Source organism: Lepisosteus platostomus, chromosome 28, assembly GCF_059453375.1.
Source record: "Lepisosteus platostomus isolate fLepPlt1 chromosome 28, fLepPlt1.hap1, whole genome shotgun sequence".
NCBI lineage: Eukaryota > Metazoa > Chordata > Actinopteri > Semionotiformes > Lepisosteidae > Lepisosteus > Lepisosteus platostomus.
Genome location: NC_142638.1, coordinates 6,364,029 through 6,389,450, shown reverse-complemented (window position 1 = coordinate 6,389,450; position 25,422 = coordinate 6,364,029). Strand labels below are relative to the sequence as shown.

The 25,422-nt window shown below is 51.1% G+C and overlaps 1 protein-coding gene across 4 annotated transcripts in view; it reads right to left on the bottom strand.

The window, feature by feature from the left end:
• LOC148638696 (rho GTPase-activating protein 23-like) overlaps nucleotides 1–24,318 on the bottom strand; it is a 97,061-nt gene extending 72,743 nt beyond the window's left edge. The window contains exon 1 of one of the 4 annotated variants that reach the window (XM_088623008.1): nucleotides 24,180–24,318. In XM_088623008.1, the coding sequence (XP_088479134.1) occupies nucleotides 24,180–24,299 (120 nt within the window). In that variant the 5' untranslated portion in view covers nucleotides 24,300–24,318. Of the gene's footprint in view, nucleotides 1–1,167; nucleotides 2,044–23,236; nucleotides 23,367–23,594; nucleotides 23,987–24,179 lie in introns of those variants that run through there. The other 3 variants (XM_088623010.1, XM_088623011.1, XM_088623009.1) reach the window with 3 other exon arrangements.
• Nucleotides 24,319–25,422: the final 1,104 nt, after the last annotated feature.

Sequence of the window (25,422 nt, the reverse complement as noted above, 5' to 3'; positions counted from 1 at the left end):
TTAAGGAAACAAACAAAACCAATCATTCGTGAAAAGGGACAAGTAAAGACTTGAAACAGCTGAAGACGGGAGGGTTTCCTTCCTAATGTTGGGAAAGGACACCGTTCTGACACGTGTTTGGAAATGGGAACACAGGATTCCGCGCTCGTAAACAACACACTTCACGTAAACATTTTCTGCGTTTACAAGGAGGGAGATAACTTTTACTCACCCTCCACGTCTAGAGAGTGGGAGGGCGCAGACAAAGTCTATAATTTTCCGAGCGACAAGCAAGAGCAACAACCGGAAGGAAAAGATGGGAGTGCATTTTAAACCCCTCAGGTCTGGAGTAGAGTAACAGCCGAGGGGCGGGATTGGAACAGTAAATATTCCAACAAATAAACTGCAAGAAAGCGAATGCATGTTACATCCCCAACGTCTCTAAAGCAAAGAGCCCAATTCGGAAGTCACAGGAGGGGGTGTCGATCCACTTTCGGGGTACCGGGGACCCGTCCGCAGTCAGGCTTAAAATCAGGGAGTTTAAAGTGTGAAAAACGCAACTGGCCGATCCACATCGCATGGGTACAGCGCGTATCAGACGTATAATATATATATATGAAGAAGAAATACCGGCGACGTTAAGGGCAGCGGGAAGCGAGGCGGACTGAAAAGCGACACCGGACGGGCGATGACAGCTCTCCAGCTCCGGGTCGTGGGTCTCACAGGAACCGGTACCTCACGGGTCCCGGAGCGGGACTCGTCATTTCCTCTGCGGAGAGACTTTCAATGAGCCGGTTCCCCGGCCTCTTCCCGGTACTGTCCGTCCGACCGCGACTCACCCGCCTACAGCCCGGCCGCCGCTGCCGGCCCACCCCCGGCAAACTGAGCAACGCCAGGGGCACACAGCCACCACGCCAAAAACCATCATTCCCTCAGTGTCGCCTCAAAACAGGCGACGGAAACTACAGCGATCGCTCTATGTGCGCGCTTTAATCCTCTTAGGACATTCTGGTCTCCCACTACGGTATATGAAGAACAGCACAAGAAGAAAACCACGCACACACTAGAGCTAGCACAGACTCTTCGAATGAACACTTCTGCAAATTGTGTCCGCACCCGGCGGCCCGCCGCAGACGGGCGCTATCGGCCACATCCAGAAATAAACCGGCCCGCCCGGAGAGCACTTACTTCTGTGTCCGAGCAGGGAGGGATTCCCACCAGGCAGAAGGCAACGCCATTCATTGGGCAGCTGGTCTTGTTCGGCGGAAAAAATATTTTGGGAGGGGGGCGGAGGGGGTGGTGCTGTATGTGTTTCCCCGAGAGAAGTGGCGATTAAATAAAAAAAAAAGTTAGAGCCAATGTTGAAGTAAATCCCCCCAGAAAAATCCAACGAACAAAAAAAAAACTATTCAAGCGGATCTCAGCGGTGATAATCCAGTTGTCTTCGCCTCCTTAGTTTCCTCCGCTAAACGCCCTCTTTTCCGTTGCCTGAGCTGTTTATTACATCTCTCCTCCTCCGCCTCCTGCCTGCTTCTTTGGAAATCTCTCCCCCTCTCTCTCTCTCTGCTCTCCTCTCCTCTCTCCCCCCTCGGCTGGCCCGTTAGCCTGAGTGAGACGGGACGGGACTGGACGCGACGCGACGCGCAGCGCAAACTCCGTGCGCTGTGAGCTCACTGCCCTGCCCGCCGGCCGGCAGCCCCCCCCTCCCTACGCCTCCTCCTCCTCCTCCTCCTCCCCCCGCCTTCCCTTCCTCCTGCCGGCACGCGCGCCTGAGCGGCGATCCCCAATCCCGGCGCCGGAGAGAGGGAGAGAGGGAGAGAGGGAGAATCACCCCTCTTGCCTGGCCCCGCACCAGAAACCAGAGCCTATCCCGGTGGGCAGAGGGAGGGAGCAGTGGGAATAATCCCGTTGGCCTTTGACAGGAATAGAGGAATCGGGAGGAGAAGCCCGGCGCGGAGCTGGACGGGGATAGAGGGGCGGTTTTGACGGGAAAGGGGGGGGTAGCCCTGGTCCTCACGACCGGGCCACGACGGTCAAGGTCCGGCGAACTCGCCGGCAGTCAGACAGACCCGCCCGCCCAAAGCCCGGCGGGACCGTCAGACATTGGGAATGATGTGTAAAAGCCGACAGAGCAGCCCGCCCGCGATCTCGTTTGAAAGGCAGTCTGGGGGACCTCTCTGGGCTACACCCCGAACCCCGCCAGACGTCACCTTTATCAGCAGAAAGTGACAATATTTTAATTTTATCTTAACTTAAGTTAACTCCCACTGACGGGAGTGACATCGTATCGGACACGCCCCCCCCAAAAAAACATGCAGCTTTTGACCGGAGAGGCAATTTTAAAAACACTCCTAAAATAAGAGAAATGAAATCAATTTGCTTGCCATTGAGAACGTGGCTGAATCAAAATCCAAATGAGACAGCCTTCTCCCAGCATCTTGAGCACCCCTGAGTATAAGCTAAACACACAGATATTCACCGACTGCTCTTAGCATAAAAGCTGAGACACGCGGGGTTTTGCAGATCAACCCACTTCCCTGTATCGTGTAGAACAACATCGCCCCTCCTCTTAAACCGTTCTGTGTCTTGTCCAGAGACTGGTCTGAGAACCGTGTTACAGCTGACGGAGCTGACCAGGGCAGACCCAGCACACATCTGTGGAGCAGGCGCCTCTCGCAGCCCGCGGGCGCTGGCGGCACCGACCCCTGCCCATGTGGGGGGGGGGGGCTTCAGGGGGCCACTGCGTGGGCAGCAAGGCTGCGGGCATGAGATCCTGGCACTGCCACTTCCCCTGAGGAGCGCCAGGGTCCCGTCACACACCGAGCCGGTCTCGCGCTCTGCAACACGCAGCTCGTATGACCCGAACGGCCTCCCCACGGGCCACTGCACAGCTGCGGCGAAGCGGGAGACGCACAGCCTTTGCCGTCTACCCTGTCATTCACACCTGAAGAACAGCCGAAACGTTGCGTTTTCTTTCCAGCCTGGAATAAACCCGTTACCTGTTCCTTTGCCGCCTTCGCATGCCGACACCGCTACCTACTTGAGCCACGGGAGACACACAGAGGCCTGCACAGCATTAACAGTGGCAAAATCCACTTGAAACTCCACCAAAAATTCCACTTCATTCCGTTGAACGGACAGGGATTGTACGCATTTAAGAACCCGGTACCTACACGGCCTCTTTTTCTTAGCCTTTAAAAAGCAATCATCATCACGCGGTTTTAAAATGCAGTTTACTTAAAAAAACCCATCACCTGAAACTCAAAGTAAATAAACACGCACCACGGGCACCCTCCTTGTGCGGAGGTACCCTGTTCCCTGGAATGAGCGGTGGGGATCCAGAGAGGGGTTCAAGGGCCGCGTCCGAGCGGAGGAATCTGGGGGGGGGTGGGCCAGGAGACATCTGTGTTGTTTACCGGACAGAAGGCCACACTAGAGCCCGGAATGGGAGGCTCGCGGCAGGAAGTGATGTACCAGGAGGCATCAAAATAACGTCACCCATGAGCCCTGGAAACAATGACGGTGGCTGCATTTTGTAATGCCCCACCGTGGGGCTAAGGCTCATGCAGAGGTCGCTGCAGGAGGCAGAGCTGAAGTCGTGAGTCAGAGTGCGAGAAGGGGAACTGCCGGGAGTCGAGGCAGGATAATGGAGAGACGCTTTCAGAAATGGAGGCCCGCGTGCATTAACAGGGAATTCATTTCCACATACCCTCGCATTGACTTCCTACCGCTGTGCGCCTGCAGAGGTTACTGCTTCAGGCACCTTCATGCGTAAATAAAACTCTTCGTCGTAATTTTAGACCACAAAGAAATGTTTTTCTTTTCTCTTTCTTATCTCCTTCTCCCCGGCCTCAAGTGATGTCAGATTGCCGAACAAAATACCAGGCTGAATTATTCGTGGAGAAAATGAATCATTACAATTCAGAGAAGCAACAGGCCTGCCTCCAGAGAAGCTGCACACAGGGGTGGCAGGGATGTCCAGATAGATACTGTAAGCATAGTGGCAACACGCCAGGTCCATCGCAATCGTCCGCTGAAATCTTCCTGCGTTTGCAATCAGCCCTCTTCATTTTACTGATGTGTCATGAGATATACTAGGTAGCTTCTGAACATGCAGTTTTAAACTTTATTATTTATGCTTTTCAGTCATGTGTAGTCAATTACTAATTGACAGTGGCAGAAACACTCATTGTAAATACGCCTTCCAGCTTATGGAAGCAGAAATTTGCCACCAGTCCCGGTGTGCTGGTCACGTTATTATTGGAAGGGATTCCTCTATCCCTACAACATCCATCACTCCATTTTCTTCCTGCTTCCCCCAGTTCAGGCTCGCAGGGGACCCGGAGCCGATCCCAGCAAGCCACAGGTGCAAGGAGGGGTGCACCATGAAGGGGAGGCCAGTCCATCCTAAGACACACAAGCTCACACCAGGGCCAACTCTGCCAGTATGTCTTTGGACTGGAGAAGGCACCTGGAGGAACATGGGGTGACAGCAGCCTTGGTCAGGAAGTGAATCCGGGGCCCCAGCACTGCAAGGCAGCAATGATGACCAATGCACCACCGTGCCACCCGGAGCCAAACACGTTCAAGCTTTCTGCACAGATTTCGTGTATATTGTCAAGCATATATCTCATCATACGTGGATGGTGCAGATGTAACTAGCAAGCGAATGTAGTTATGGGATGTGCAGTGCAGAGCTACATCTGGGCGTCTGTCCATGGCTCACAGCATTGCCCAGGAGGCAGGGCAGCAGCACGTAGTCATCGGACCGCGAGGGGAGTCTGACTCTAATGCGGGGCGACACGCGCACCCCTCGGGGGGGGGGGGTCCGCGGGCGCGTCGAGCCGCCGGATCCGCTCCTGATGCGGGAGCGCAGCCTGAGTCACCCCGACAGAAACACAGCAAAGCCAACCCAGCGTGAGCGAACCTCCCTCTCCAGGGGCACCACGACATCGCGAGCGAGCGAACGCTGCCCGCTGCCTTCACGCAGGGACCGCTGGGGTGTTCACAGGGCTCCCGGTTCATCTGTCTCCCACGCGGCTCCTCCGTCACACAGCCCAGCCCCTAGCCATTAGCAGCCTCCTGGCCCTGACACCTCAGAGATCACGCTCTGCGCTGGACCACAGTTAAAGGGGGCTCACAGCCCACCAAACACACTCATTTTTATTTTAACACACTCCCCACCCTGGCTCGTAGGGCCTGGAATATAATCCATTTTTGTACCCCCCCTCCCAGCCTCCGTGACAATGTGAATCTGCTGTGATCGAGGTTTCTCCTCTGGTTATCTCCAGCATCTCTACAGCAGAACTGATAGCCACCCTCCTCCATGCCGATACTATGCAAAGCTGCTATCCCATCCCACTCCCTTGTGTAATCTCTCAGGCACTCTCATACAATACAAGGCTGCTGCCCTTCTCTCTCCTTCCTTCGGCTCATGCTCTCTAATTCAGCAGCAGGCTGTTACTCAATCCCTCACACTCACTAACGCACTGTCAGGGCCTGGTCTGCGTCCCCCTCCAAACCTGCCTGTCCCAGCTCTTACGTGGGGAGCGGAGACAACAGTGTCTTCTATCCTGCCTGCTCTCTGACACAGTGGCCCTTCTTTTGAAGGGAGAAAGGGGCACTGACTCCTGTAATCCTGGTTAGATTTCAGAGCAGGTTGCAAAATGTAGCCCAGGAGCAGGTCTCTTCTGTGGACATCTGAGCTGAGGCTACAGAACCCTGAAACACTTAACTCCCTAGTCAAGCTTCACCAGTGCTGTTCTTTGGCCTAGTGTGTGCTGTTCAATTGCAGCCCTGTTGAATTGAGCATTGAGAACAGTAAAACCCAGCACAGCTGAAGTGCGTGCCTATGAGCAAGACAGGGCTATGGCTGTTCTTCAGGAAAGCAGGCATGGTGCCATTAAAATCAAGGAACGCAGCTAAATGCGCTCTCTCTCACTTGCAAGGCTATTAGTGGAGGAATCTTGAGTTTACCATCCCATCCTCTCCCTAATGCACTCGGCCAGTCATGACTGTCTAATTAATGGTAACAAAATCTCAGATGCCCAGCCGTCCCTCTCTGTGATGCACTTGATCTGGTCAATGAGAACAGTTTCAGCACGAGCCGGTCAGATCTGGCGGCAGCAAGTCACTGATGCCCAGCCAGCGCGCGCTTCACATGTGAACAGCAATGTGGTACAGCTGAGGGCGAAGCCAAGCTAAGCCAAGACCTAACTCATTAGGTTCCTAGGCTACAACAGTAACCTACAACGGTGGAGTTTATATCTGTTTAATCAACTCTACTTGCTTGCTCTTCTCTTGCTTTCAGTTGACTGGTGGTATTGAAATCTGTGCGATACTATACACACGTCTGGAAAGCCCAGGGGCCACTGCTTCAGGATGGTATAGCTTCAGGGGATGTTTAGCACATATGACTGGGATCTCACCCTTGACTGCAGCTAGGGTAAAGTGGTCACAGCGTGGAGCTCAGGGCTGCAGCCTGCTTTAATCCACGTGTCTCGGCCAGTAGAGCCGAAAGGGGTCTCCAATGTAAAACACGGCACAGAAGCCTGTCCGGGAGGGGTCAGTGGCATGGAGGAAAAAGAGCTTCCCTTTTGCTTCCGAGAAATATATGACCAAGCTATAATTACATTTTTTTTTTAAATGCGTGTTGTTTCCAGTCAACGCCCCCTCACTCACTCTGCTCACACACTCAGTTTTTCCTCAGCTCTTCTATTCAAGCATCTGCGTTGTTTTTCCCTTTAGACACTGCTTCCTGTGACTGAGGAGGACAGCTTCCTGTCGTGCCCCACCTCCAGCCTCCCTGACCTCAACGCCCCCCTTTATAACCATCCCGTCAGGTGCCCTCCCTAAAGGAAAACTCACAGAGGTTCCCACTGCGCTGAAAATGTAATCTTGCTGCTCCACACGGCTGCCCCTGGCATTACAACCCCCCACTGAGAGCAGTAATGAAATAACCAGCGTGGTCTACATCCAGGACTCACTGGAGACCCCCGCACCCCACATCCACAGGACTCACTGGAGACCCTCACACCCCACATCCACAGGACTCACTGGAGACCCCCGCACCCCACATCCACAGGACTCACTGGAGACCCCCACACCCCACATCCACAGGACTCACTGGAGACCCCCACACCCCACATCCACAGGACTCACTGGAGACCCCCGCACCCCACATCCCCAGGACTCACTGGAGACCCCCACACCCCACATCCACAGGACTCACTGGAGACCCCCACACCCCACATCCACAGGACTCACTGGAGACCCCCACACCCCACATCCACAGGACTCACTGGAGACCCTCACACCCCACATCCACAGGACTCACTGGAGACCCTCACACCCCACATCCACAGGACTCACTGGAGACCCCCGCACCCCACATCCACAGGACTCACTGGAGACCCCCGCACCCCACATCCACAGGACTCACTGGAGACCCTCACACCCCACATCCACAGGACTCACTGGAGACCCCCACACCCCACATCCACAGGACTCACTGGAGACCCCCACACCCCACATCCACAGGACTCACTGGAGACCCCCACACCCCACATCCACAGGACTCACTGGAGACCCCCACACCCCACATCCACAGGACTCACTGGAGACCCCCACACCCCACATCCACAGGACTCACTGGAGACCCTCACACCCCACATCCCCAGGACTCACTGGAGACCCCCACACCCCACATCCACAGGACTCACTGGAGACCCCCGCACCCCACATCCACAGGACTCACTGGAGACCCCCACACCCCACATCCACAGGACTCACTGGAGACCCCCACACCCCACATCCACAGGACTCACTGGAGACCCCCGCACCCCACATCCACAGGACTCACTGGAGACCCTCACACCCCACATCCACAGGACTCACTGGAGACCCCCACACCCCACATCCACAGGACTCACTGGAGACCCCCGCACCCCACATCCACAGGACTCACTGGAGACCCTCACACCCCACATCCACAGGACTCACTGGAGACCCTCACACCCCACATCCCCAGGACTCACTGGAGACCCTCACACCCCACATCCACAGGACTCACTGGAGACCCTCACACCCCACATCCACAGGACTCACTGGAGACCCCCACACCCCACATCCACAGGACTCACTGGAGACCCCCGCACCCCACATCCAGGACTCACTGGAGACCCCCACACCCCACATCCACAGGACTCACTGGAGACCCCCACACCCCACATCCACAGGACTCACTGGAGACCCCCGCACCCCACATCCACAGGACTCACTGGAGACCCTCACACCCCACATCCACAGGACTCACTGGAGACCCCCGCACCCCACATCCACAGGACTCACTGGAGACCCCCACACCCCACATCCACAGGACTCACTGGAGACCCCCGCACCCCACATCCACAGGACTCACTGGAGACCCCCGCACCCCACATCCACAGGACTCACTGGAGACCCCCACACCCCACATCCAGGACTCACTGGAGACCCCCACACCCCACATCCAGGACTCACTGGATATCGATACTATGCTTGAATTGCGAGGAGTACATTTTTGTAGTTCCCTGTGTTTCAGAGTGTCTCCATGTTCTAAGTCTTTAATTAAAAGATCTAAAATACCACGAGCATGTAGGCTTGTAAATATGGCACAAACAGTTCTCAAGCTTGCTTCACATATAAATAATATCTGACCATACTGTTAGGACCATGGTAGACTGGTGATGCATTACTGAGCCCTGTATCAGAAATCCTTCATTATTTTAGCAACCACATCAAAAATGTCACCTACAGTAACGGACAAACAGAAACTGTGCCTCGACATCGTGTTCAATAAATCATAAGAAACAGGCCTACAAGTTAGGGAGGCTTTCTCCGGGGTGCCTCTCTGCGGATGTACTCACAATGAGCATCAGAAGAAACTTATTCATGTATTTCTGGAGAGTGCTGAAATGTTTTGGGTGTCATTTTGATTCGATGATCGTTCATGAGCTGAGTGGCTTTGAAGGAAGCACAAGCACGAACTCAGTCACCCAGCTAAGGTGAGGTGAAGGATCCTATTGACCTTACGTGCTAAACCACTTATCGAGAAAACAGCACCTTCATACTACAGGTGGCAGCAGCATGGACTATGTCACCTCAGGTTTTGTGTCGACCATCATTCCATTGACTTAATAATTTGAACTGTTCCCTCCCAGCTCTTAAACACGGTGGGGCTTTATTGTAATTTGGAAATGAAATAAATTCCCAGACTTGTAGCTGGAAACAAAATGCAAACATTCCAATGCAGCAACTTCTTAGCTTAGATCACTTAAGGCTTCAGTGATCTCATGTGGGGGGGGCTGGAATGAACACCAGCAGGTGTGGGGGGGTCACACGGACCAGGACTGGACACCACTGTCCCAAGGCTTCACCGATGTCGTTACGGCAGGTCACCTGAGCTCCTGCCAGCAGAGCGGCAGACACACCCGATGCTGTCTCTAGCCCCCTTGTGGACAAAGCAGGCCATGACAGAGGGACAGGAAGCAGCAGTGGGCCCAGCAGTGATGGGGAAAGAGGATTCTGCAGCTGCAGCTAACGAGTGCCAGTGGCAACGCGATGAGCGCACAGGTCTTCATGCCTGCCAAGCCCGGGACGACTGGGGCAGGAGAGACACCAGGAGTGAAAGAGGAAGCAGATGTACGAGGAACACGAGGGATCTCCAGGGTCTGTCCAGGGTGTCGGACACTTGGTGTAACGGACACGGACTGGAATCCGTGTCAGATCTTGTAGAAGACCCTATGCGATGCGGTAAGAGCTGGAGAAAACAGGAGGCGTGGTAAAAGGGAACACACAGGGGTTTAATAGTGCACAAAATAATAGTGACAGTCCGTGAGACAGTGTACAGGGGAAGACAAAACGGCATCCAAATCCAAACGGGTCCAAGGGCAGGTCAAAGCACAGTCCGAAAGTCCATAAACTGGAAATCCATCCTGGGACGCGACAAAGTTAAAATCCCCGGGAGGGGGGAGCACACGGACAAACGAAACATGGAGGTCCAAGGGTGACGGGGCGAGATCCTCCAGACCCTGGGCTCAGGAAACGGGAGGTGTCGGGGATGAGGCCTATGCCCTCAGGAGACGGACGTAGGGTTTCCTGGTGCTAGGCGGGCCTCGCGACATCTTACCCTAATGATGAGCCCCGAGGACTGGAGGAGCTGGTCTTTAAATAATAACGCTAAAAGGGTACACCTGGAGAGCTAAATCACACGAACAATAATGAGAGCAGTGGAGCGCCCTCTAGGGAGGGATGTCGGGCGTGACACTTGGACACAGTCTGCCAGTGTCCCCTAGTGTCTCCCTGTGACCAACAGAAACACAGCCCCCAAAATACCACTGTAACACCCTGCTTCTTCCGTATAATGATATCAAACACAAGTCTCTGGTTTTCAAATCCAGTTCAAGTTTTGAAGATTTAACTTTGGACTGGTGAAATCTTTACAACAAATGTTCTGAACTTTATTTTTAAGCAGTTTCACTAACAATAATAACACTTTTACCTGTTGAATGTTTAACATCTTAAGTTTCTGTCCGCCCTGACACAGGGTAACACTTATTGTATATTCTAACATCTGCCTGTTTACAGTGCGCTGAGGAAATTGTACTGGAGCAGTAACAGCGCTAATCTCATTGAAATGAGAGAGTGCAATACTATCTTACACCACTAGAGGGAGACAAAACTCCATTTCTTTTCTTCCACAGCCACACCTCAGCTCAGCGCTGCACAGCTGTACGCTGATCTTTAACCTCTTGCACATGGTCTTTCATTGTGAATGTGGACTCGATTCCCAGTTTGCTGAAACAGCTCTTTGGTTCCTCCGAGTATCATAAGAGATGATTTATTTTACCGTCGCACAGCAGATAATTTCACAGGAAAAGGGAAACAACACAGATCTTGCATTGCACCAGAAAAAAAAACACGTCTGTAAACTGCCATAGCAGCACAATGTGAGGTAAATTCAGGGTAATGACACCAGAACTCACTTCTACCAGTTCACCTAAGAGCCAGCTGTTTTGGAAAATGAGTAGGTTTTGTGGCAAGGCTGCTAACTGGATTTGTACATTTGGAACTTAATTTGGGAGTCACTGTTCCAACATCAGTGTTATCATAACCGTGGTGATCTGAGACACTGGCATCACGCTCCACTCTTCAGCCACAGAGCTCCTTCTACAGAGCAGACCCCACACCACGTCGACCAGCAGTGCTGTCTGGAGGGCGCTGGCGCCGATTTCCGGTTCAGCTCAATCCGGGGTCAGTTAACAAAAGGCAAATTTAAAACAGCAGTAAACAAAACAGCAGTGATATATACATATATGGAACAATTAATAAAAGCTTGAGAGCTTGACATCACAGCATCAGACTGAATGACAAGACCACTATTGCTTTCCAGGAATCAGAAATGAGCATTAATTCAGGCTGGCATATTAAACTCATTTCGGTTTGGTGCAAATTTAAATACTGGTGCTGTTTAAAGGTCTCCCTAAAATACAGGATTAATGACAAATCTGATGCCTACATTAGAGACTTAATCAGGGGTCATGTAATTAGTGAGCGCTTTAAAGGAGTCGCTTACAGTACAACCAGCATTAGTCCTTTCAGATACAACCCTCATAGAGTCAGGATGATTACATGAATCAGTTTGTAGCAATTTGTTATTGTAGCAATCCATAGAGTAGGACACTTGACTGCTGCACTGAGATATCCTGTTCAAAGGCACAACAGCAGTGTCCAGAAAAAAGAGTGGAACCTGCAGGTTTAACATCTGACTTAAAGGACTTAAAACGTGAGCAAAAGGTGAATAACTGGAAACCTTTCTAAAGCATCTTCCTCTTTCCCTCGCAAGCCGGTTCTGACATATTAATTTGGGCTGCTTCACACAAAAAATTAAACCATCAAAGACATTTTCATTTCAACTTCTTTTTAGCAGAGAGACCATTTCTCTTACCTCTGCAGGCCAGTACGTGCGACACATATCAGTATGCAATTGTGTTTTATCTTTTGTATTTATTTATTGTTGCTGTCATTCTGTAAAGCGCTTTGAGAAGCCACCTTCAAAGGCGCTATATAAAATAAAGTTTTTTATTATTATTATTATTATTATTATAATGCCTATACAAATTATGAACGCTAAAACACAGCACAAAACTATTATTTATCGAATTTAGAACAAACGCCCTTTCCCTTTGTTTCAGTTTTTCTGTGTGTGGGATTATTGGACGTTTTCTTTCAAGTTTGATTTGGCCATATTCTGCTCCATTAAAGCACAAGAAAGGCTAACAATTGCCCAGTTTGGCAGCTACCAGTTAATTGATCAAAGGATCTCATCCAGCCATTTCTTGAAAGAAGACAGGGCGGTCTCAGCTTCAGCAGCATGACTGGGTAGCCTGTTCCACAACCCTTTCTAGAAGCCATCCATCCAACGCATTTCCAAGCGTCTACCAGTTCAGGGTCATGGGGGAGCTGACGTCTATCCCAGCAAAGCAACGGACACAAGGCAGGACACACCCTGGACAGGACACCAGTCCATCACAGGGCACACGCAGACACACCAGGGCCCATTTCTCAAGAAGCCAGTGAGCAAACAAGTACATCTTTGGACTGTGGGAAGAAAATCAGAGCGAACCCACTCAAACACGAGCAGCAGTGCCAACCGATGTGCCCCTGTACCACCCCCTTTGTGTCATTTTTGTTGTGCAGCACTTAAATACTTCCCCTGTGTCGCGTCTTCTCCTTCCTCTTTGAGGCGTCCTGTTAAACACCGATTTCTTTTTTTTTTTTAAAAGGTGGTTGTGTCATTATGTTTCTGCTTTGGCTTGTGCACTTTTTTCATATCCCACCCCCTCTCAACCCAGCTCTATCACCATCAGCCTAACACAACCGGCCAAGCCTCACTGCCACAGACGTCCCTGTCCCGCACCTCCAGTCTGTCTGGGAAAGGTCAACAATGCAATGTGCTCGCTCACACACAGCGAGCTGTTTACTTCCTTGAGATGCTCGTCCTACTTTCCTGGGACAATCTGCCCATTGTGCGCGCCGGCGGTGGCCGATTGGACACGGACAGCCCGAGAATCTTAAAGCCGCTCGGCACAAAGTCAGACCGCAGGCGGCTCTCTTTCAGAGCGGGGCCGCAGACTCACTCTGCCGACAGAGCAGACCACGGGCTGTGCCGCGCCGAGACGGGGGGAGCGCTCGGTGACCCCACCTGACAGAGCAGGGGTCACACGCCCGTGACCTTGGGCCAGTGCGGCGGCTCTCTGGAAGGCGCCAGGAAATCTTGTTGGAAGCGACATCTTTGACAGCCTTGTTAAAATATAATTACAATGCGTAACACACCACAGAACATTCACCATTACTTTCCAAAACCAATCACTCATTCGTTACTAACCATCGCTTCCAATATGGGCTCATGAGGGAGCCAGGGTGCAAGGCAGGGTACATCCTGGATGGGGTGCCAGCCCATCGCAGGGCACACGCAGACGCACACAGACTCACACCTGGGCCAATATTAACCTACAGTACCAGCACGTCTTTGGACTGAGAGGAAACCCACGAGAAAACTGGGAGAACATACAAACTCCACGCAGATAGCACCTCAGCTCCAAAATCGAACCCAGGGCCGCTGAGCTGCCAGGCAGCGACGCCAACTACTGTGCTACAGTGCCGACCCAAAGGGAATCACGAATGCAGAAAACACACAACGCAGCATCTTCTCCACAGCTTACTGCTGGCAAAAACAAAATGTAACACAGCTGAGCAGCATTTCCTGAGTGCTAAAACTGCCTATGACCCTTTTTTTACAGCTTCTGAGTACACGCTGCCGATGTAGAAGCAGCAGCAGCAGCAGCATTCAACAGACTCCCACCCAGGGAAGCAAATAAAACTGTAGCAGCCTCACGAGAAAGGCGCAAGTTTGCATAGAATAGAAATCAGCAGATAAAAGGGAATGCTGGCAAAAACTGAGTTACTTTGTTAAAATGCTACTGCACTGCTCACCTGTCAACCTGGGATTCCGTAACATTTGGACAACTTAGCAATGTGGGCGAAACATCCCCAAGTACCATCACCCAAAAACACAACGTGTAACGTAACCAAACTACAGCCTTCCAGCAACATTTGGAAATTAGCTGGGTATCTCCTGCACCTGCTTGAGAGGTTGTGGGAGCGGATTTTTAAAGATCGAACTCCTGCAACGTATGCACATGTGTTTGGGCTAACCTCTCCTGGGATTCCAGGCTGTGACCAGTGCATGACCAAGGGTGTGTATAAAGAGGCAGCTTCCGTTTAGAAAGCACCAAGTTCCAGAACTGCAATTGTTCTGTTTTTGCTGTAAAAATAAAACCCCAGGTGAAACACAACGGTTTTAGGGCAACCAAGGGCCTAATTGTCACAGCTCAGCTGCACATCAGAGATCAGAGCTCCACCCTGGCCAGCAAGGGCGGAGAGCGCTCTTGAGAACACAGAGGAGGACTGGAATCATCACTGACTCGCTCACTGTACACCAGGAGCCCTGCCCCGCCCTAGTGCTCCTGCAGAGCCCCTTGGTGAGGTCACAGCACAGCCGAGCCTGCTGGACCGACCACGGTCTAACACCCAGACAGACGGCAGACTCTACTTCAGCACTGCAGGGGCCCCGAGAGAGCCTGACAAATCACAAAAGGAATCTCTTTTGAAAGGACTGTGCATTACAGAGAGAAAGCGGAATGAGACAAAGGGGCCATTTTCTACAGCCCCTGCACTGTCCAGAACTAGGATTAAAAAAAAAAAGAGATGCTCTTGGAAGCAGCCATTGATGAGATCCACTTATAGCACCTAGAGGCTGTTAGACTCACCCTGGCATTCTATAATTGCATCACATATACCTGCCCTGCATGTTGCGCTCAACACAAGTACAGCTTTTTTTTATCTTACAACTGCTTAATTGCCTTGCTCCCCACTGACTCAGGGCAAATAAATAAAATGTGCAGCTAACAGCCACAATCAATAAGAACATGCCCCAAGAGAATACGCTGCAGCTAAACCAATTTCAGGTCATTTGAATATAAATTCTGAAATACTTTCCCAGCACAAGACACATTGCCGATCAACGTTTCTCAAGCTCTCTTCTCCCCACTTTTGAGTTACACCGTGGGCTGAAAGAATAGAGTGCAGCAGCAAACAAGCTTCAGCCTTCATAATCCAAAGGGCTGAATGGACTGTATTGTGAGGAGCTATCTCCTCCATGTCTCCCTCTCTCCCTCTCTCTTCCTCTCCTGCCCTCCCTTCTGCGCTGGACAGATAAACCCCTGTTCAGACGTTCTGGTGAAGATTAGCGGCACAGAAGTTGGAGCTGCCTCCCTGCAGTCTGGGCAGGCGTCCGTGCCTGCAGGGCGCTGTGGGCACAGGGCGGGCCTGTCGTGGGCCGTCCGTGACGGGGGCAGGCTGCAGAGATCATTGGACACGAGAAGATCAGAAAGGTGACCAGCGAGAGGTGGCCATTCAGCCCATCTCGCCCATTCGGTACTTTGGGGTTAAGCGACCCGAGGATCTCAGTCTCACCCGGCCATCTCTGGAAAGAAGCCAGGGTATCGGCTTCAGCCACGCGTTCCACGCTCCCACAACCCTTTGTGTAAAGAAGCGCCCGCTGTGCTGTTTGCACCGGCACCCTCTGGGTCACGTTCCACTGTTCATTCCGATGCAGTCTGCTGGACAGGCTCAGTGGATTCCTTTGAGTATCAGGAATATTGGTATCAACTCCCCTTGCAGTGTTCAGTGTTCAAGTCTAAAAAAGGTTCAGTACCTTCGGCCTATTTGTGTAGGACACTCCCTTAAGCCTTAGAATGCATTGGATTCACTTTTCTGGACAGATTCTGGAGCAGCAATATCTTTGCTATAATGCAGCGGCCAGCATTACAACGTGCGCACAAAATTGCACGCGTTTTCATGGCTCTGGCAATGCAGCTTCTACAGCACGGGTTTCCCTCCGTCTCATCCAGGGACAGTCCCGCTGAAGTCACCCGGTCTCCTCCAGGCCTGCTGGGCTCTTCCCTTTAAGTTAGAAGGGCGGATGCACACCCCAAAACCCACAACAATTTTCACGCCTGGACCCCAAGGTGGCGTGTCGGGACCTAGACTCCTGGGGTGCAAACAGACTGGCTACTGATGAAGCCCTGTCTTGTTAAATAAAACCACCACCCCTGGTCGTGCCTGTGGAGCAATCAGCAGCCTGACGCACCAGGCCCTGTGTGACACTGCCCAATGCTGCTCTGCATGCGTCTGCTCCACTTCGTGCTCAGTACTGTGTCGCTTTCATACTGGAAATACGATGCAAATCAGTCAACGGCTTTGCTAATTTCAAATCAATAGCCCCTCAGCAGGCATTGCTAGTCATTAAGTGCCTATTCCTACTGAAGGTGGTGTGGACTCAGCATATAAACGACATGCAAAAAACAAGAATATGCTCCTTGCTGTCTTAACGTTACCTTTACAATGTAATGGCTGTGAATATGAAACGCAGAATGCAAAGTGAAGTATTGAACATAAACATGTGGTATTTAATAATAAAGAAAATCTAAACAATTCCCAGGCCTTATGATAAATTGAAAGGAATCAATAGAACCACAGTATGTGCAAATGCACAAATGTTTTTGTTCTTTCCTTTAGGGAGGACAGAAAACAAGCGCACTCTGGAACTGAGTGCTTCTGACAGAGTGTGAAATGAAATGCAGACATCTGATTGGTATTTTATCGGTGTCGACAGCCTGTCTGTAATAGCGGCTGCCCCTGCAGCTTAAGCACCTGTTCTGGGGGGTTTTCGGGGCTGGCGCTTGCTTCAAGCCCGAGTCCTTGTCTAATTGGTGAACTCATCCCGCGGTTCTCCGGATCACGGAGCCGGAGAGGACAATCGCAGACAAACAGCTCTTCTTCCCCCGGCTGCCCTGCGGATCACCACGCTGTCGGTCAAGGGGACGTGTGTGACAGACACAGCTCCACGTGGGAACTGGGGGCCTGCTCTCTCCACAGCAGAGCCCAGTCGCAAAACTCCTTCTCTCTCTCTCTGTCTGCTACGTCCTTTCCCACCACCAGCCAACGATCTGGGAACTATTTTAGTAAAAAGGAAGAAAATTCCAAGTTCAAAAAGAAAAAAAAACATTTGTTTGCGTTCGTGCCCTGAATAACGCCCAGCGCAGTGCAGGCTTAGCTCAGCTGGGTGGGCCAGGTGTCAGGAGGAGATAGGCATGTGAGGGGGCGTCCCTCCGCCTGCACGCCAGCTATCCAACCTGCTGACGTGGTCTGTACAAACCCGTGGAGCAACTAAACCCGCTGGCCCACTCTCTCCCCTACACCAGTGCAGGGAAAGAAAAAACTCCCCTCAGGTGGGCTTTTGACAAACACGGAGCCCTGATCACAAATCCCAGCAGCATGCCGTATGGAAATCCTGGATCCTGGAAAACTCCCGAAAAAAAACTATGTTTGTAAGATGGGTAACGAGAAGCACAGCAAAGTGGGACGTTGGACAAGCTAGCTGGAAAAGCTGTTCTCCGCAAGTTGTAAAACACAGCTTGCACTTTGGAGCTGAGAACAATGCTAACTTTATGAAATCCCACTAGGTTTCTCATTGCCATTAAAATGTCTAATCCTCTGTAACGCTGTAAAGCTTCTTCCCAGCCATTCATAGCCTTTTCTTCAGCTGCTGCCTGCAAGTTGGTGTTTTTTCTCATTCTACCCTGCTGTTCTTTCTACAGATTCGTAATATCCAACGCTGTCTAGCTACCATTGCAGCATTCGTTGTGACTGGCACAAAACTAAAACTAAAAGCCAGCGGGCTTCCTCTAATCTCGGACACTACTGGTCCTCTTCACCTCTGGCCTGTCTGTGCCCTGGCTAGCTGGGATTCTCTGGCAGATCCAGTTCGGTTCATGCCATTTGTAGTCTCCTGCCATTTGACAGCTTATTTTGCACACAAGCGCCTACTTCCCTTGTCCATGTTCTGTGCGGTTGTATCTTCGAGACATCTGCTCCACCTACTCTCTGCTGCATTTACTATTACAGTGAAAAATACCTTCTTGAAAGAATCTGGCGGCCATCAGGCGGAAGAGTAGGGAACTACATCAGAGCCGCTCAATCCTCTGAATCCTCAATCCTGAGATGGCAAATTGCATGAGAAGCCTGTGCTACCCTTCAGTGCAGAAGAACTTACTGGGAGCTATCCTGAATGGCAAACGACTTCATGAATGGAAAACAAACACGTAGCACGAAATGAAACATAACCAAGCAGGAAACAAACAGCAAAAAGGCATTTCTTCTCCCTCTTCCACAGAAACTGTACAGCAACTAAACTGATACATCTGACTACAGGTGAGCAGAGGTTTGGAACTCCTGTGTGTGCACAGAGGAAGAAAAGCACATGCATTTTTTTTCCAGCTAACAGCTTGTGTTCAGAGCCTGCCCGTGCGTCGTGTAAGCTAAGCAATGCCCCTTCTCAAACGGTGCAGGAACATGGCAGCGCTGTGCTGAGCCTGTGCCCTTTTTTCTCTTTTAATGCCAGAAGAAAATCAAGGTGCACATGAGAGCACAAGACCGGAGGCTTGAATACAGATATTCGCAACTCGCTTTACGCTCTGCAACACTGTACTTGGATTCTGAAGACGTGGGTGTGCCCTCGAACATCAGCGCCAGCTCCGTACTGGGAAGCTCTTTGCATAGCAAGGCATTTCGGTCTTGTTTTGGCAATCCTCCCTTCTCCAAGGGAGGAGGGCTCTATCGACACTCTGTGCCAGGTGCCGCCCCATCCACCTGACTGCTCCGAGGCCCCCGGCACATCTCGTACCCAGAGCGCTGAAGAGCAGAGAGGCCGCGACTCCGGCAACACCGCATCAGTACGCTACAATGGCTAAAACCCCACCAGGATAAACCATGACATCATCCCAGCAGAGTGCAGCAAAAGAAGCTTGAGGCTTATTACTTCATGGAAAAAATGAGCAAGACAGACCGAAGCACTGTAAAAGCAAGGACATCGCACATTTGTGACAGTCAATACATGACGAGGTACAAGTGCCTTATTACCAAGCAAAAATGAGTCTGGATTCTACACACACATGGTTTTCCAAAATTGTACTATTTGTCCAGAGACACCCTAGACTCTGGCCTTAAATTAAAACGCTGATAGGCATCAAATTACTACGAGTACAAGGAAAGGCTGTGCGGTATAGTGATTAGTGAACTTCTAGCTACCACAGGGCTGTGAGGACTAGCACAAATTGCCTCCTCTGATATTCAACCGTTCTTCTGCTCTTACCTACGGCAAATTGTCCTTTACTGAAGCTGCAGAGGCAACAATCTACAACCGTGTCAGTGGTGAAATTTGCCGGCGGATTGCGGAGCCAGTTTGCAACTTTGTCAGAAAGCAAACTAATTTCAGTTCCCACTGCCTTCTCCGGGTACAGTACCTTCTAGACCAGGGGACTCACAAGGTGACACACTGCACTTTTTACCCACAGAGCAGGGGCCGGGACAGGCACAGCTGCATCCTCTTAGACAGGGACTTTACATAATCTGCTTGATCCTGTTCTGACACTTATTACTTCTTCCAGGTCCTACCGTGGGAAGCACATGGAACCTCGCATTTCTCTCTCGCCATGTCTTGGATCTCTGCCCTGAGAGCGGCTACACCCCATCACATGTATGAGCATTCTTCTTCAGACAGATACCGACAGCCTGAATGCTGGTCAACAAGGCGGGGAAGCATTTAAATGCAACACATGGCTTCGGAGACAGAGTTCCTGCTCTCTCAACGGGCATCAGGGAACCAAGCATCGCTGTCATGGTTCCCCATCTCACGTCCTCACACAGGGATTATTAGATGTCAGCATTGCCATTACGGATTTTGAAATAGTTAGCAAGTATCGGGAAATCTGCAGTGACAATGAAGTGCTGTTCGGGCAGCAAATGTATCACATGTGCAGCATACTCTACAAAAAACAAGCCAGGGTCACACACACCAGTGCAATTACTTCCAATCAGCACCCTCAACACTCGGAGAGCAGTGAGGGGGATACATCCTGCCCTGCCCCGCCCTACACCACACCAGGAAGCAGAGACAGCACCTTCTAAATACTGCTTCCTGACCCTGCACCTGGAAGAATACTGCCTTTTCTGGTTTTAGATCTCTATTTTAGACATGTAAAATCTTCCTTTAGCTTTTGCTTGAATGCCCAAACGGAATTTGTAATTGGTATCATATCTGTAGCGAAATGCTCCCATATTCAGGTGTGCTGCCTGAAAAGTAACCGATTGAAGCCAGCAAGTTGATGAGATACTGTGTAACAGTAGGGTCTCTTTGACACTCAGGACTGACCAATGAAAAAAAAAAAATTAAAGTGTAAAAAAGCAAGCAGATCAATTAAGGCATCAATTAAATTAAATGTAGAGCTCAGCTGGATTGAGGGCCAGGAGATACAGTGTTCCTCCAGGATCTGGGATGGAAATCACAGTTCTAGAGCAAGCACTGGTGAAAACCTGACTAGGTTCATCAGTTGATGACAGTTCATCACTGTGTCCATCAGTTCTTTACTCTGTCCCTCTTTGCCAAAAAAAAGCAAATACAGAGCTGTGAGCTGGCCATACACCTCTGGAGGCTCTTAATAAAAACAATATTTTCATTTCAGGTTAAGGCCAGTTTGGAACAAACATGCATCATGATGATTGCGGGAAGGTTTCCTAAACAGAGATAAATACATTTGGATTTTGAACAGTGGATTCACTGTTTTTGGAACTTCACATGTTACAGAAATACTAAATAATAATAATCATAACAAACTGAAGCCTGTTTTCTTCCTGAGTAAATCAAGCACTGAAATGAGGTTCATTAATTCAGAACAAAAAAAACTCGCGCTTGCAAACAGTGGCCGCATTCCCTGCTGGAAAAGAGCTGCTGCCTGTTGGAAAAAGGCCCAGTAGGTCTCTAGTATAAAAGCCGATTCTATGAGAGTGTTGGCAAATAAAGGCTCAGACCTCATGCCTTCCATGCCCAGTGCTCAGTGCCCTTACAGTGGGAGAAGAGCCCACAGCACAGTGAAGGACAGCACCCTCATGGCACATAGCACCTGGCTCAGGGACCGGAGAGGTGCAGGGATGGGGGGGCAACAGGCAAGGCCATGGCTGAACAACGCTTCAATTAGCACGGACCTCATCCTGAGGGAGGATGACATGGATATGAGCAGGCTGTCGCAGCGGGATGTGGGAATCCCCCGTTTCAGTGAGAGCCTAAAAACACACATCGGTGTCTACACAAAGATCTGAACCGTAGGACTGATCTCAGCTGCAACCAAAGACTTTTTTAAGAGGCACCCAAGTGTTTCCTCTAAAAAGCTTGAAAGATTTAAATTTAGGCAGCAGGACAGGTTTAATTATAGGTATGCTTGCTTAAATGCTTAAATGTTCAGCTGCCTGTGTTTTTTATAGGTTTTGTAATAGTGCTTAAAATACCAAATACGCTTATCTGTGGCTGTCAGCCTTAATGCAAATTTGTATTTTCATATTTTAGCTTTATGTGTGTAAGCCTAGATAACCATGTACTAAATGCATCCAACAGTAACCTCACTCTGCAAAGCATTTTGAGATAGTAATCAACGCTAGACCGCGCAGTGTAATATGAATATTGATTCATTCACCGATTAATCAACTGATTGACTCCTCAGCCTGGCAGAAGGCCCTTTGTCGATCGTGCCAGCAACTAGCATGACCACTGCTGGGCTCCAGCGCCACCTCAGCTCTCCATCGCTGGCAAGCAGGAGGCAGGGAGTGTCGACATCACCCCACACCAGCACTCGAACCATCGCTGGTGAGTGGGAGGGCTTCAGTCCTCGGCCGCAAATTTATAGTTCATGCACATACGAAATGATATCTCAAAACAGATGGGTTTGTTAACCGGATCAGGAAAGTAGAGCACAGGAGAGAGAAATGAATCAATACACAGGGAGGATCGAAAAACGGGGCTTACACTACCACAAAGATCCTCCTCGTCTCTAAACAGACCTTCCCAATCACCCTGCAGCTGGGCTGGAGCAGGAGGCAAACTGATAAATACGCTGTGTCAAACGGCCAGCCCCCCGTCCAATACCTGCTGTATCCCACACACCACCTTACAGACAAGCTCAGGAAGGATGGCTTCATGGAAATCTATACAGATGAATAAAACATCACAGCTCCATTCAGTAATACTAAGCACGACCGCGCTAATGAGTGCAAGGCGACAGTCCAGAGTCCAGAAAGGATTCAGCACCTGGGATTAATGGGACTCCGGACAGGGGCTCTCCACAGGGGTCACATTTTGTGCTACGCATGAATAAATAATAACCCCCCCCCCACCCCTCCCCTTCGCCCTGTGGGATTATCAGGAGTTGAATGTATGTAGATGTGTGTGGGGGGTGGAGGCAGATCCCCGCTCTGTGAAGACTCCAGCAGCTACAGGTAGGAGGACCACAGCGTGAGACACACAGGGCAGGGGCCCTGCCTGCCAGCGCTGACACAGAGCAGCACCGAGCTCCCAGGGAGGCAACACCCTTCTTCCATGAGAGCTCACACTCACACACACGCAGTGCAGAACGGGCAGAGGCACACACACGCGCGCGTACACACACACAGAGCGGCCAGTCCCTCTCTCTCTCTCACTTGCACAGACAAATAACCTCCCCATTCTTAAAAACCACCCCTCACCGTCCTCATTTGTCCATGTAACCCTTCAGGAGACCCTCATTTGAATTTAATTTTGGATTTCCAGGGGACGCTCGCATTAAAACCGAGAGCTGGAATGGGCTGGAAACAAACCGATAATACACACACTACAGTTACGCTCCCTGCAGTATCGACCGCATAACACAATATCTCAAAGACAACTTCAGTAAGGACTGATTCAGCCTCTACTGGATCATTTCTGCATCCTGTGATAGATCTATAGAGATGAATAAAACATCACACGTTCAGTCACAAGCAGAGTAACCCTACTAGAAGACAATCCACAGTTGTTGTTTTTAGTCAATTATAGAGGATCCTCTTTCTCCACATTTTAATGTACCAAAATATAAACGTGTCGATAAAATAAAACACTCTCGCCACAGCAAAGAAGGTGGTTCTCTGAAGTACGAGCGCAGTTCTCTCCTGGGTGCACTCAGATTAATCGGTCCTTCAAATTACAGTATTATCAATGAGGGCGCATTTTGCCTAAATGTTTCTTTCTCACCCGAGAGATTCCTGGCACCGGCGGCAGCAGCGTCCGAGCCACGGTGATGAAGAAGACAATATTGTACACTGTCCCAGCGCCACAGCCTCAGAACCGGTCCTCTCCAGCCCGCGAGCCACGGTTTTCCAGAGGCGCTTTCCCACAGCTCCCCAGTCATGAGCATAACAACCAGGACTGAAAAACCGTACAGCAGCCCTAACCTCCCGTGACAAGCTGTCATTTCTAACCTCAGATACGAAGAGCTACGCTGCAGGGCTGGTTCCGGTTAGGGGTCCAGGATGCTGGGGTTTCACATGGGCCCCCTTCTTGCGGTTGCTGGACCGCTGCCCCCCCCATCCCCACCCCCACCCCTCCTTACCTGGGCCATGACTTCAGCGGGGCTCCTGCTGTCTCCTAGACCCTGGCATGGCAGTGTGAGCGTGGGAGCAGAAACAGAGACGCCCCGGCCATCCCCTCCTCAAATGACACACAGGCTGTCGCGGGAGGCAGGCGGGGGGACACAGCGAGGCTCTCTCCGAAAAGGCATGATCGCCCTCTTCCTCGCCCACCCCTCTCTATCTCTCTCTCTCTCTCCCTCCCTCTTCCTTTCTCCTTCTCTCCCTCTGTCACAGCGCCGATATCCAGCCACTGGTCTCCCTTTGGCGTCTCTCGGTAAGGAGGGTAACAAGTGCTGAAGCCTCCCTTCTTCTCTCTGGCAGAGGGAATAAGGAGAGAATACTCCCCTCCCTCACTCTCCCTGCTCCTGCGCTCTCTCACGAGCTGTAAGCCGACCCATTGCCTCTCCCCCCTCCCCTCCCCTCCTCTCTCACCCCTCCCTCCGTATTCACTGCTCTCCCCTCCCCCCCCCCGAGAGAAAGCGACATAGTGAAGGAGGGAGGGAGGGGGAACCATGTGACCGTGGGCAGTGGTCTGTGGGATTCTCTGACAGCTGTCCAGCTCATACCTCTGTGAGAATGTCCGTCGCCGTTGACAACCGCTGTCGTGGGCATGGCAGCCATCTGGCTCCAGGTTCGCTGCTATAGGCTGGGAGACTACCATCCTTAAACCCCCCCTCCTGGGGCATGCTGGGATTCGTAGTCCTCCTGCTCTGATGGAAAAGGAGTAGCATTCAATAGTCGTGTCTTAAAGAGGCACTCAAGGCTGCACTCAAAGGCCGTTTCTCCATCATGGCAACATAGTCTCCTGTACTGACAAAACCACCAGGGTCATGAACATCGTTACCTGACCATGCATGGTGAAAAAACCTAAGCCATGCTGTGTGTGCAGATTTTTTTATTCTTTTATTTAACCAGATGAATCGGTTCAGGATTAATTCGCTTTTGCAATGCAGACCTGGAAACCTACACAGCAGGGCAATCACTGGAGCGGATTTTGGGGAAGTCCCTTCCTCTAGAGTGCAGCAGTGCCCCCTTCCGCTCTGCATTCTGCACTGTACTGGGTACATGCCACACTTCAGCCTGCTGGACTGAATCTGGATTGATCTGAGCTGTAGCCTGTTGTGCTAGCTAACTACTGGCATGGAAGGGGGAAAAAGAATGAAAAATAACTTTTAAAAAAAGTTGCCGTGAGTGAGGGAAAGGTGGCAGAAGAGAATGGCGCACAAGAGATGCAAAACTGGAGCCCCTGTCGTTGTGGGAGCTTCCCATGGACTCTGGCTATAATTAAAGTGACAGCTCCTAATTCCAGTCAAAGAGGCTACGCACAAAGTGAAAACGATCCAGGAACACAATATTTACGCTTCTCTTTAGTTTTCTCGGCTTAAATTCCGACGCCCGCGCTCCCCCCAAAAGGACACGGAACCCCTACCGCTCACACGCATGTCTCGACAAACACGCCGCGCACGCCCAGACGCACACACACCCTCCCCGAAACACACAAGCGCCCATGGCCAAACGCACACAGAAAACAAGAGCTCCTCAGTCATTCAGGAAGAAGACATCCTCCAGTGCTTCCCCCCCAGCTCTATCTCGGGAAACTCACACCCTACAACAACAGGAACTCGGGGCCCGGCTGCGGGGGCCGGCAAGCGCGAGGCCGGGCTGCTGGGGTAAACAGCCATTGCAGCAGCAGGGCAGCAGATCAAGAGGGCAGCAGAGGAGCAGAGCAACAGGGCAGCAGATCAAGAGGGCAGCAGAGGAGCAGAGCAACAGGGCAGCAGATCAACAGGGCAGCAGAGGAGCAGAGCA